The sequence below is a fragment of the Anser cygnoides genome, chromosome 6 (assembly GCF_040182565.1).
Source record: "Anser cygnoides isolate HZ-2024a breed goose chromosome 6, Taihu_goose_T2T_genome, whole genome shotgun sequence".
In the NCBI taxonomy this organism is placed as follows: Eukaryota; Metazoa; Chordata; class Aves; order Anseriformes; family Anatidae; genus Anser; species Anser cygnoides.
This window is the reverse complement of record NC_089878.1, coordinates 35,421,321-35,433,873: the sequence shown is the minus strand read 5'-3', so window position 1 is coordinate 35,433,873 and position 12,553 is coordinate 35,421,321. Positions and strand designations below refer to the sequence as shown.

Here is a 12,553-nt window from a genome sequence, read left to right as displayed (position 1 = left end):
GTAATTTTTGTTTTTATCACTTTACAAAACAGTGTATGGACAACTGTAAGTAATAATAATCGTAAAAAATTGCAGTCATTTTGCTTTGGGGGAGCTCTTTGGGGGCACTGAGATAAACCATTTTTAAGGCTGTATGGGAAAAAATATTTTAAATATATCAGTTGTCAGATCAACTGTATTAGGTGTACGAATAGTTTTACTGTACCTTTTCTTTGATAGGAAACAAAAATATGCATTAAAATTACAGATTTTTTGCCTTTGGTTGTCTGTATTTGATTATTTCAGTTTGGACTTAAGGCAGAGGGAGAATCCTTTTGTAGGTTCTGCGTAGTGTGGGCTGTCACAGTTGGCTGTCTGACAGCCATGTTTTTTCACTAGAATCAGAAGTTCTCTCTGGAGATCAGTTGGCCATACGCAAACTTCAACAGGCTTTGGCCTTTTCAGTTGACATCAGATGCTGACAACTGTTGTACTGGTTTCAGTTATGTTTGGCAGCTCTTTAGTGAGATACAAATACATTGTCTTCCCAAGAGTTGAAAGGAAAGAGCATAAAGAAATTATCTTCACAAATGAAGCTTAACGATAGTTGTAGAACTGGGAATAATGCCAAGTAGGGATGAAAATCCAGTACAGACTATTGTCACAGATAGTAGATTAATTTTTTTTTTTAAAAAGAAAAGGAATCCTCAAAAAAGAGAAAGTCCTCCTTAATGAGTGTCTGTAATGCTGTTAGTTAAAATAAGGAGCTAAATGTAAACATATACATATCACATGTTTTAATGTATATTAGAATCTTACGTTTAGGATGACCTGTGTGATTTCCTCAGTGGTTTTGTGGTATGGTATAAAATGGAAGTTGTTCTTTGCTAGGTACAGAAACTAAATAATCACAAAAGCTGTGAAAACCTCAGTCATTACAACTTGGAATTATTCAGGCAGGAGACATGATCTAATTTAATTGTTGTTATTAGTATACAAACATGAGTATCCTCATGGCTTTTTATTTTGTAATTAGAGGAAAAGTTCAGATTACTAACAGAATTTACCGTATTAAAGACAGATGTCTTTATACAGACCTCTAAAACAAAATGGAATTGTTGTTTATTACTTTCTCTTTTCTAAATAACTAATATGAAACATTTACTTCAGTCAGAATAACATGTAACATGGCAACATTAACTTACAGGAAGCTGTTGCTTTTCACCCTTCACCTTTGACCTCAGGAGAGACTGTGGTTTTTCATGAAATAACAATGTCTATTTTCAAAACTGTTAGCACAACCTGAAGAATAAAAGCAAATGAATTGATTATGAGCACAGAGTGTTCTCAATTTATTGATTGTGCTTCTTGTTCCCTCTCTTAGACTGACAAGACAGAACAGTTCTGACATTCAGGGAATGCTCTTAGGGAATACTGTATGCTTGTTTACTTAAGCTTTGGAGGAAAGAATCTTACAACAAAAGCAAATGTTTGAGTAAAATGTAATGTTAGCCTTTCCCACACACACTGTGGCGCTATTCCTACCATTACGGAGAGGAAAATCTTGCAGGAAACAGGAAAATCTTGCACAAAAATAGCTTTATTTTTCTTAGAAGCTTGGATTTGACTCCTAAAAAACCAACATAGCCTTTACTTAACCCTGTCTGGTTCTGACCAATAAACCAAAGAAATGAATGTGAACGACTGCAAAATCCAGCTGTCTCATACAGCGAGCCACTCATGAAGTCCAATGGAAATTAACTGAAAGATGTGTAAAGAATGGGGTGTTGGGAATTTCTGTGAGTTGTACTAAAATTAAAGTGCTTGAGGCCCTGTGTTTTTTATCATAGATGAAATGTTATTTCTGGCTTTATTTTAAAGCCAGCCTAAGCTACTGATCGCGTTTATCATTGAACAGCAGTTGGGAAATCAGTGTGGGTTCTGCCAGGCAGCTGGGACTTCTGTGGCATGGAAGGCTGGAACTTGTTTTTGTTTTACGGATGCAAAGCTTTTATAAAACATCAAAATAGTATGTCTGAAAATAAAACGACCACGAAGTGCAAGTGGACCAAATTTTATTTAAAAAAAAAAAAAAGTTTTTTCCTTTGCTGGTAGATGTGTGTAACTAACAGTGTATTAATTTGTATGCAAACACATTTTCACAGTTTGTGCAAAGTTCTTGCTTGCATCCTTTTCTTTCATAAGGTCTCGTGTCATTTGGTATTTCTAAGAAGGGACATCTACTCCTGTTTGGTTTTCTGTGCTTAATTTTGATTGGATTCTGTGTGATGTATTCTTACTTGTTCAGTGACTAAAAGTTTCTACCAATAAACTGTCAAACCTTTTTAACCAAATTTTCTTTTGAAACTCTTCATCTTTTTAGGCCTTCATGTATAGGATACAATATCGGTTTATTTTATAGAAGCTTAAATAGTTTATTGTTGTTGAATGTGAGTAATTAAAGTTGGTCTTACGCTTTTCACTGAAATACCACGTAAAGATTTTGAAACACATGGAGAGCATCCCATAATCCTATTTTTTTTCACACTCTAATGCTTCCTTTTTTCCTGTCTCTTGATCTGGAACGGCATCTAATCGTGAACTAGACTTGGTTATGCCTCATCTGTTTGGTACTTTATCTTGCACGCATTAGGCTCTTTGGGGAAAAGTTGTTTCCTTCTACAATTTTTATAACTCCAGTGTTTTAATTATTTCTATCAGTGAGGTTTGTTTCATCACTTATCTTCCGTGTGATTAGAAATGATTATATTCTACAAAGCATTTTTTTCTCATAGAAACAACTGCCATTACTCATGACAAGATTTGGGTCCTTTTGTAATGCAAATATCTATCAGACTTACAGTGTTGGAGTTAAGTACAACTGCAGAACTTTTGCTTCTGATATGTATGATAGGAAGTTTCCTCATTTGTTTCACTAGCTTTTCCTTAACTTTTTACAAGTTGAGTGACATTGTAGCTGTCTTCAGCTGCATATTTTTGTTTGAACACCTAATACTGTGTTGCAGAATCTCCACCATACTTCCTTAAATTCTTTGTGACTGAGATCACAGAGAAAAATACTGTTTTCAAGGAAATACAGTATCAAATCCAAGACTAAGTAAGAAATATTGAGATGTTAAAGATGAGAGATAAACCTAGCTTATCCAAAAACTCCTTAGCATATAATGTCCTATGGAAAAATTGTACTTTAATTAGTCAACTTGCTGAAACATAGGCATATATGTTGCTGAAGGCTCTACTTAATTTATGAAGCCTGTACTTTTCTAATTTAAATCTATGGCTTAATGTTTGCTTGTAGGAAAAATGTAAATCCTTACTATATTAGCTTTCTAAGATATTGCAGCCTCTGGAATATGGAAATAGTTGTAGGCTTTTTTTTTTTTTCCTGAAAATATGCTGTTAGTTTTATTGCATTTTTTGAAATCACAATCATAGGACAAAGTTATTTCAAGTAATTGTTATTTTTAATAGCATTTTTAGTTGTTTTATGTGTTTGATTTTATTTGACATTGTATGTCATGATCTACATCTGTCATGATTTTCTAATATCATTTAAATCATCTGCAGCTATGTATCAAATTGTAATCTACATAATCACAAGTGAAAACCACAACTGTCATTTTGGTATCACTGTTCAAGTTGGATATATGTTGTTTTGAATGTTTCCTAGTGTAAGTCAGCAGTAATTGGGAAGTAGCTCTGTCTGACAAAGCTAGCTTCTTATTCTCACAATTTTAATGGAAATGTTGTCATGTTATGAGTCAGAATTTGGAACTGAAATAGTATCGATGCATTTTGTCATTGTACAACAGTGAGTATTTGTTGTCAGTACTCTCTATCTGAGGAAGAAACATTTAAAATCACCGTGTTTCCTTAAATGTAAGTTAAGTAATGAATATTTATTAGAGATGTGAACAGAAGTATGAAATGATTGTAACTGTCACTTAAACAAATTAAAGGAGTTTTGTTGACTTGGAAATTCCCATTTTAAAAGTCAACAAAGTGCATTATATTCTTTGTAAATTACTATTAAGTCCTATTAACTTCTTTTTCCCTAAGCTGTTCATGAATAAATTGCTCTTACAGGAATTTTTATTTGGGTCTTTTAGGTTCTTGTCATTTATCAGAATCAATACTCCTTTTGTTCCCACTCATTCTGAGTGTGTGGTGTATTATAGAATGAACATTGTTGGTATAGTCCCTTGTGGTGCAAAATCAAGCCCATTTCTCTCAGAGTACATTTTTCAAATGAGCTCTACAGCTTTAATTTTAGAAGTGATGAAGTACATTTTAGAAGAGAAGAACTTATTTTAAAATAATGTATACTTGAAGCAGTTGTGACCGAAGCAACAAGTATGGTTTCTTCTTACAGTTGATATTCAAAAAGTTATGAACTGTAGTTTGTTCTGTCTAAATATTACTTATCTTGGAAGGCTTATTGATACTTTAAGACAGTGTCTGTTCGCAGGTTCTGTAAGCCAAATTACTTGATTTATCTCAAGTTTGGTGGGTGTACTTGCAGAGCTGAATGTAGTGAGATCTAGCTATTTAGACAGGGAGGGGGAGCGGGAAACTTCCCCTCCCCGTCTCCCCTTAAGAGCTCAGCTTAATATCAAACTAGTAAAGCATTTTTCTCATTCACAAAGATACCGAGTAACTTGTCCTTAATACACCTGCGTTGTTTTTCTTTGTATTCAGGGAAGCAGTGTTTCTTAGTCCTGCGTCAGCAGCAGTTTAATATCCAGGCTCTTGTGGCTGTGGGACAGCATGCGAGCAAGCAGATGGTAAAGTTTGCTGCCAAGTAAGTAAGCAATTATATCCTGTTGTCAGAGTAAACAATGGTGGGAACCAGGACTCCCAGGGGTTGGGACCATTTTCACACATTAACATCAATGCTTCGTTTGTTTTAAAATGTAGTTATTTAAATTGTCAGTTCACTATTGCGTTGAATACATTACACTGACAAAAGATAAAATAGAGAACAGGCTTGAAATTCATTCTGAACTGCTGAAGCAGCATTCTCTCGCCATAGACAACCTACATTTACTTTCAAGGTGGCTAACAAAAAGTCTGGCAAGCTGAGCTTAGTGGGGCACTTCATTTTGTGTGATGTTTGTGTGTGTCTGCACGTGTTCAGAGTTTTTCTTCTACAAGATTTGCAGTGTGGTAACACATTACATAGCTAGAACTGGTGCGAAGAAGCTCCATATTACAAGCGTCTTACAGAGCTGAAATTAAGAGTTTTTTCTGTGCCCTGAATTAATCTTATTTACACGCCTTATTTTTGGCCCAAAAAGTTGGGGGGATTGAGTTACTTTTCAAAAATATTCTCATTTTATTTGCAGTAATATTTAGACTTGCTAATTAAAAAAAAAAAGTGTGAAGCAATTTAAATTCAGTTAATTGGTTTATTTTATTCTTAATGATATAAAAAAAAACAAAACAAAACAACAACAAAAAAACAACACATTTTTCCCCCTGCTTCTTGCTTCAGGATTGTGCTTTCAGGTTGTCCATTACTAAATATGCTTGCGTGACAAAGGTGTTTTTATAATAGAGCTTTTTAGTCATGTATAACTACTTACTCACAAATAGACATGTGGATCAGTTCAGTGCAGTAGTATGTTTAACATTTGGTACTCGAGTTGCTTCTGTGTAGTTCTTGGCACTACTCTTGTGCCTGGGAAGGGAGCCCCCACTAATTAACTGCAAGAGTGCCACAGCCTTCAACCTTCAATATGTCAGGGAGAGGAGGGATTCATTGTAGTATAGACTTGCAGAAGCCAAGTTAAGAAGGTTAGGATAATGCCTCTGCTGATTGAGGTTCAAGGCAACGGGAGAACAGAACCAGCAGTGTTAGTTGTCTGGCGGTGCTTAGAGTTGGCAGTGCCAGTGTGAAGCATGCTGTTTACAGGTGTTCATGAGCCAGAGTGTTCTGTTTCTTCATGAAGTAGTTTTTTCTCTCCAGCACTTAGAATCTTTGAAAAGAATTGAGTGCACAATCTCTCGGTTCCCCACTTCCTCTCCTTGTAACCCACTAACAGTCTGCCTGTGCGCTCTCAACAAACTTGCACTGCAGAGCAGTGAAACAATTTTATAGTAGTGATACTCTCCTATCCTCCAGTTTTCTCCAGCATCTGTTTTTTTCCATTTTTCTTCATGTTTCTTGGCTCCACAACTGAGTGTCTTACATTTGTTTCGTGAGCAGCAGAGCTCTGTGTAGGAGCTTGTGAAAAGGAAGTTGGTCCTTACTCTTCTGTGAGCTGACTGCCACTTGTAAGCCTTCCATGACCCTTTTTAGACTTACTCATCTTTTATACTAGGCTATTTTTCTGTTAGGGTAGTGATTTAAAGTAGGTCCTGGAGGTCCAGAGCTACCAAGAAGTGGTATCTGGAAAGAGCAGAGGGCATAGCTCCTTTATCTTCTGGCAGCAGTGAGCTGTTAAATCAGATGGAACCATATCCTTTAATTTCTTTCCAATTCCCTGTCATCTCCCCACTTTTGTTAATGTGACAGACCTGATTTCCCCTGAGTAGCCAAATTCATGTTTGTACTGTGTTTTGACTTCTCAATCTGTTCCCTTTTATGGTAGTATTTTATGTCTAAATCCCGATACTTCAGACTTTATAACATGCATATTTTACTCATTTGTGCTTCTGAAATGCCTATATGCTGACTGTAATGTGCTTTGACTGATACAGCTTTCAGTACTACAACCATCCTGGGTTTTGTTTTGCAGAGTTACTTTATTTTTAAACGCTATTAGTGCAGTCATCTTAAGATTCCTTCCCAAAAACAAACCTATTTCGTTAATATCCTCCCACGCTCTCAGTTTTTCCAGTGTTTTATCTTGTTCTACAATTCTGTCTACCGTCATTGCAGCTGCCTCTTGTCCTTCAGGGCTGCTGTTCCCTGACTTCCAAGTGCACTTGTGGTCACCACGTCAGTGACACCTGAAGCACAGTGACAGTACGTGCCTTGTCTTCAGTCATTTTCCTGCTTGTTTTCATGTGCTGTGGAATAATGCCATTATTATTAGCAGATGAAGCTGGTCTTAGATGTCTAAAAATAACTATATTGTTTCTCTGCCTTTCTTGGTGTCTTTTTCATCATCTCCTCTTGTTTCCTAAACATTAACTGAGGAAATACACATTTATTGAAGAAAGTATTAAATACCTTACATTTCAATTTCAGTGTAAACTAAACTTCTTTCATTGGCAGTGGATAAAGGTTAGTTTACATGTGCTGCTTTCTCATATTTTGATAGTGGGTCCAAAACTTTCTTTAAAACAGCTTGTGAAATTACAGGTCATGAATTTTAAGGAGAGGTTAAGATAAAGGTTGGTTAAATCGTGAGCAATTTCTGTACAAATTTTCATAAATAATAAACAAACCAGTTCCTCTTTTAGATATTGGCACATGGGAACAAAACTTTCATAACCTTCTGTGGTCTAGAAACCACAGAATGTAATATGAATATACGTATAGTAACGTAATATTCATATACTGAATATCTCCACGATCATAGGAATGTGAGTTATGTTTATGGAAAGATACTTTTCACGCTGGTTTATCTCAGTGTTAAATGAGATTTCTGTGAGGTTAACTGTAAAAAGTTTCTAGCTGATCTTTCAAAAAATACAAAGCTGGCAATGCAGTGTCAGTCAAGGTTGGCAGCTATGGAGTTCCCCTAAGGTCTTTCATCAAAGAAAACCTCTGCACATTCCTGCAAGGAATGACAGTGTCAATTGTCTCTTTCAGACAGCAAAGGTGCCAAGTGGTGAAATTAGTAATTTATCAGCCTGCTTTTTTTTTTCCAGAACGTACTGGGTGTGGTCACTTTTGGTTTTCTTTCTCTTTTTTTTAAACCAGCACTGGGCTTTACCCCTCTACTGGCATTATTCCACAAATAGCGGTGATATGATGTAGCAGCTGGGGGAGGTGGTTACCAGATCCTAATTTAGCTGCTGAAACAGTTTGCCCTCTCTCAGAAAGTACATGGCTCTCTGTGGTAGGCTAGAGAATGAAAATCTAGAAAAGAGATAAAACATAAGAAAAAATAAAAATATGATGGGTAAAATTTTAGGAAAAAACATACAATGTGGAAAAGTGTATTTAAGTTGATTGATTACATGAATTGGTAATAGCAGGGAAAATTGAAATCACAGTGGTTACTTTTGCTGATGGCACAGAAAATGGGATGGGAAACTGGTGACTAGGTTACTGCCACGGGGTATGTAGTAACCAGGGCTTATTTGGAGTAATCACTCTGATACTCTTCCATATGAATTTGTCCCTTTGTGAATGCTAGTTCAGATTTTGTATATGTTCAGGATTAATATTGAAAAATGTATGTAATTAGGACTTTGAGATGATCATAGATAACCAACTTAACAGGAGTTCGTGCAGGTCTCCTCCCTACTATGCTAGAAAATCTGAGTTTTGAAAAAGAGGAATAAAATGTCATTAATATAATATTTGTCAGTCTTCAGATGATTTCTGGAATATTTTGTCCTCTTATTGTCTTTATTTCTGAATATATGTCAAATTAGAAAAAGTTGATGATGAAGCTGCAAGATGAACTCATGCAGTCAGGTAAATCTGCCTTCCTTCGAGGCTGAAGAAACCTGTCTAGTTTATCCAAGAGTAGGTAATTTAAATCCCAGTCTGATGGTACCTGTGCATGCTTTTGGCTGCAAAGTGAACTCTTTTTTTTTTTAAGTATTTTTTTTATATCCAGCTTTCTCTGACACTGACATGAGCAACCATTGATTATTGTTTTATAAAAATTATTTAATATTTTAAGATTTAATAAAGTGTTAATATTGTGCAGTCTGCTTGCATGAGTCTTGAAAAAAAAAAGAAAATGTCTGAAGAAGTATAGATGCTTTCACTAATTAAAACATTTAAAGTAAATAAACAAGTTTCTTCTAATTTTTTAGACTTTTGATCAAGAAAATATGATTCACTTAGGCCCACATGGGGTTCAGCTTGCAACATGAAGCTGTTGATGAAAGGTGTTGTCATACAGACTGCAATAATGCAATCCTGTGGTTAAAAGAGAAAGTCTTGGCTAACAGGCATACAGATAATTAAAAGCTACATAAGGCATCTAATGGACATTTTAATAATTAGTTTTGATTTTTTGGAAGAAACATTACAATGAAAGTTTAATATACAGAGAAATTTTTAGCTTTGGGCTTTGAGTCTGTCACTAAAATAATTTCATTAAGGGTTAAACAACCAAAGGGTATCATCTGTCTTCTTCATGCATCCCAATTTAGGTTCTGGTCCTTTGCAACATTAGTTAGAGATAGAAATATTGTTGTCTTTAATGGAAATGGTGATAGCTTTGGTGTTTTTTCTGCTCTTTGTTCACTTTGGTTTGGCTTGGTTGGTTTTGTTACTCATGGGAATTCTATCAAAACATTACCTGGATGGTTTAGGGCTGGTGCTGTGGGGAACACTTTGAAGATTTTGCTGTAGTTACCAGCATTTAACTAAAGCATCTTCTTTTTTGTTCTAATTTGAACTGAAATTACCATTTCAGTAACATCCTTGGAATTACCTGTTAGGATCAAAGCAGCATCTTTTAGGTTTCTGTAGTTTACATTTGATGAACTACATTAGGAACTTCAGGCTTCACCAGCACTAGATTTTGCTGAATTCAGTTCAAATAGAACTCAAAGCATGAGCTTTTACTTGCATACCAGATCAGATATGCAGTCTGAATGAGGAAAAGTATGTTTTATAATCATCAAATGAAAGTTTAGAGTAGATTATGAATGTTTGTAGATGCAAAGATGTTTGTATGCAGTAGAAAATTTGGTGGTACTTGCTCAGGCAATTATATGCATATTTGGATACAGGTATTTACATAGGTAGAAACTGAGTTCAAATGCATCATGAAATTATATATATAAAAAAAAATAGGGACCAAGGGATGTCACAGTTCTTAAAGTGTGTTCCAGACCAAGAAATATAACGTTTCAATTGTAGTTCTAGTTCAGAGGGAGTGGGGAAAAATAAGTGAAAGCACATTTAATCACAAGTGCAAAGTTTTGGAGTTGTTATGCAAGTTTCCAAAGTGATATTACAGTTGCAATGAAGTAAAAGTCAGTTTCTTCCTGTATTTTTAAACTGTTAGAATTTTGTGTGTTGTGAATTCTGGGCATATTCTGAGCATAGCTCTGTAATGACTTCTCTAATACCAGCTTGCAGCCATAGGATCAGTGATTTGAGTCATAAAAAACATTTACATTTAACTATTATTTTCTTTTTTGCAATGTGTAGAATTTGCTTCAATACATTTAAAGCATTTTCGTTAACAATTATTAGTGGGAGGGTTTTTATTCAGCAGACTGGAAAATTATAATTTCAATTAATACACTGCTGTTGGTGTCATTAGTAGTATTTTTTGGGCTTTGCCAAAATGTTGATGTGAAGAAGGAAGCAGGAGAAGTAGAAGAGAACTGTTTGAGGGCGGGGGGAAATTAGCAGAAGAGTAAAACTTGTTTTCTTTTAAACTTTAGCTTACTGGAAAAGTAGGTGGAATTTGTAGTTACACCTAATACTACTTTAGCATGATGCATTCTCTGTGCATTTCTTATCTTCATGTTGTCTTTTGCATTCAAAGTGATGTATTCCTGTCTTTTTAAGTAGATTTAAGCTGAACCATTTGTAAGAGAGCAAACTCTTTCTAAGCACTTACTGTCATTACTATGTGTCTTGAATTTGTTGTCTCATCTTCAATATTTGAGATGAATGGAAGCTCAAACTTTACTAAATGAATTCTGATTTAAAGTGTACTGTTGACCTTTGCTTTGTACAAATTCAGTCATTTGTTCATTATGCTGATTTTGGCAACTGTAGCTCTTTTAAAATATAAATATAACAAAAAAGCACACTGTTCAGGAATATTAAATAGGAAATGGAATTACCTAATGGTTAGGCATATAAAGCACCATGGTCTGTGTAACTTTTAGAGCAGCTGCCAATGAGTTCTATCACCTGAAAGTATTGCCATCAAAGAAATAGTTGAATGCTGAAATGCTAAAATGATGAAATTTGGCTTTTTTTGTGATTCGTTTCTAGTGATGTTGTTAAGTTTTGAGAATTTTAGTGCTTGAATTGCCCACTGTTACTTCAGCTTCCATAGATTTTTCACAACTTTGATCACTTATTCAAAATTCTGTTGGATAACTTAATTTTGAACTTAATTTCATAACATAAAACAGTTTGTAGACCAAAGATCCATCTAGCTTCTCTTAGAGCTGGTGTGGATGCTTCAGGAATAATAGAAAGCAGGACAAGCAAGTAGTCATACTCTGTAACACTTAGTGTTTTGCATCTCAGTTGCTTCTGGGTCATACCACTTGGGCTTTGTCAGAGAAGAAGGCCAAGTTTCCTTCATCGACTAAAAAGAGAAACTTCTTTGTTTAGCTGGGTAATTCATGTGAGAGCATGACTAGTTCCAAACACAGATATTTCTAAAAAGAGAATTTTTAATCCTAATGAGTTTCTCATGTGGTTTTACTGGAGCTGTACAAAAAGACTGTCTGTCTAGAATACCTAGGTTTTGTTCACAGCTCCCAGACTGACTCTGGGCAATGCTAGAGAAACTGATGAAGATGCAGGTGATTAGGACTGTAGTTACAATCAGCAGTGGCTTGTATCTGCTTGCACTCTGGCCTTCTCTCCTTTAACTGGGTGGGGGTTATTGCCCCTCAGTTCTGTGCAGTAAAATATTTCTCGTTAACCCAGCCTTTTTTCCATTTAGTTAAGTTAGAGGATTTATTGGTTTGGGGATTTTTGGGGTGTGGGGAGGAGTCTTGCTAACTAGCGAGCTGACCTCGTAAACCTGAAGGTTGCTAATTGATGTTTGATTTCCCAAAGTCAGTAGTGGCCAACTTGTCTAACGACATCCTTGCTCAACTCATTTGAAGTCAAATTATGGGCCTGCTACCTGCTTGCTTTCTGAGGGCTTACGTGGTCAAGCGATGTACGTAAAGTGCTTTCCAGTCATCTCAAAAGTGCCTGAGAAGTGAAAGATAAAGTTAATTGTAACAGTTATTTTTCAAAAAGAGGAAAAGTATTTTCGGATATTTTGCTTTTTGTACGCCCGCTGCCAAAGACACAAAGTAAAGATATATTTCCAGTAGGGATGAAATTACATGTAGAAAGTAATTGGTTTAAAGTCCAATACTTTAAGTACCTAAATGAAAACCGTTCGTAGGAATTATTTTTCATCTGTCGCTCTTGAGGCTTTTGTTACTGTTTGCTTATAGCACACATACTTTCCATCATATTGTTGGAAGATTTTCAAGATAATATATAGAGTTTTAATATACTATTAGTGACTGTTAATGGAGAGCAATTAAGATGTCCTCTGTCTTAAAGAAGTGCCTTACAAGCATCTTGCATCTTTCAGTAACAAGTCATGAAGTTTAAACAAGCTCGATCAGTTTGATTTTCCCCTCCAGATCTAGGACTTCCTTTCAGTCTGTTGTTCTGCTGCTCAAGACCCATCTTTCAGATAATTGCATCAACTGA

At 35.5% G+C, this 12,553-nt stretch overlaps 1 protein-coding gene across 1 annotated transcript in view; it reads left to right on the top strand.

The window, feature by feature from the left end:
* The window catches only part of DARS1 (aspartyl-tRNA synthetase 1), a 39,405-nt gene that overhangs the window by 6,558 nt on the left and 20,294 nt on the right, over positions 1–12,553 (top strand). Inside the window, exon 4 of the mRNA XM_048062739.2 lies at positions 4,699–4,801. Coding sequence (XP_047918696.1) covers positions 4,699–4,801 — 103 coding nt within the window. The remainder of the gene's footprint in view (positions 1–4,698; positions 4,802–12,553) is intronic.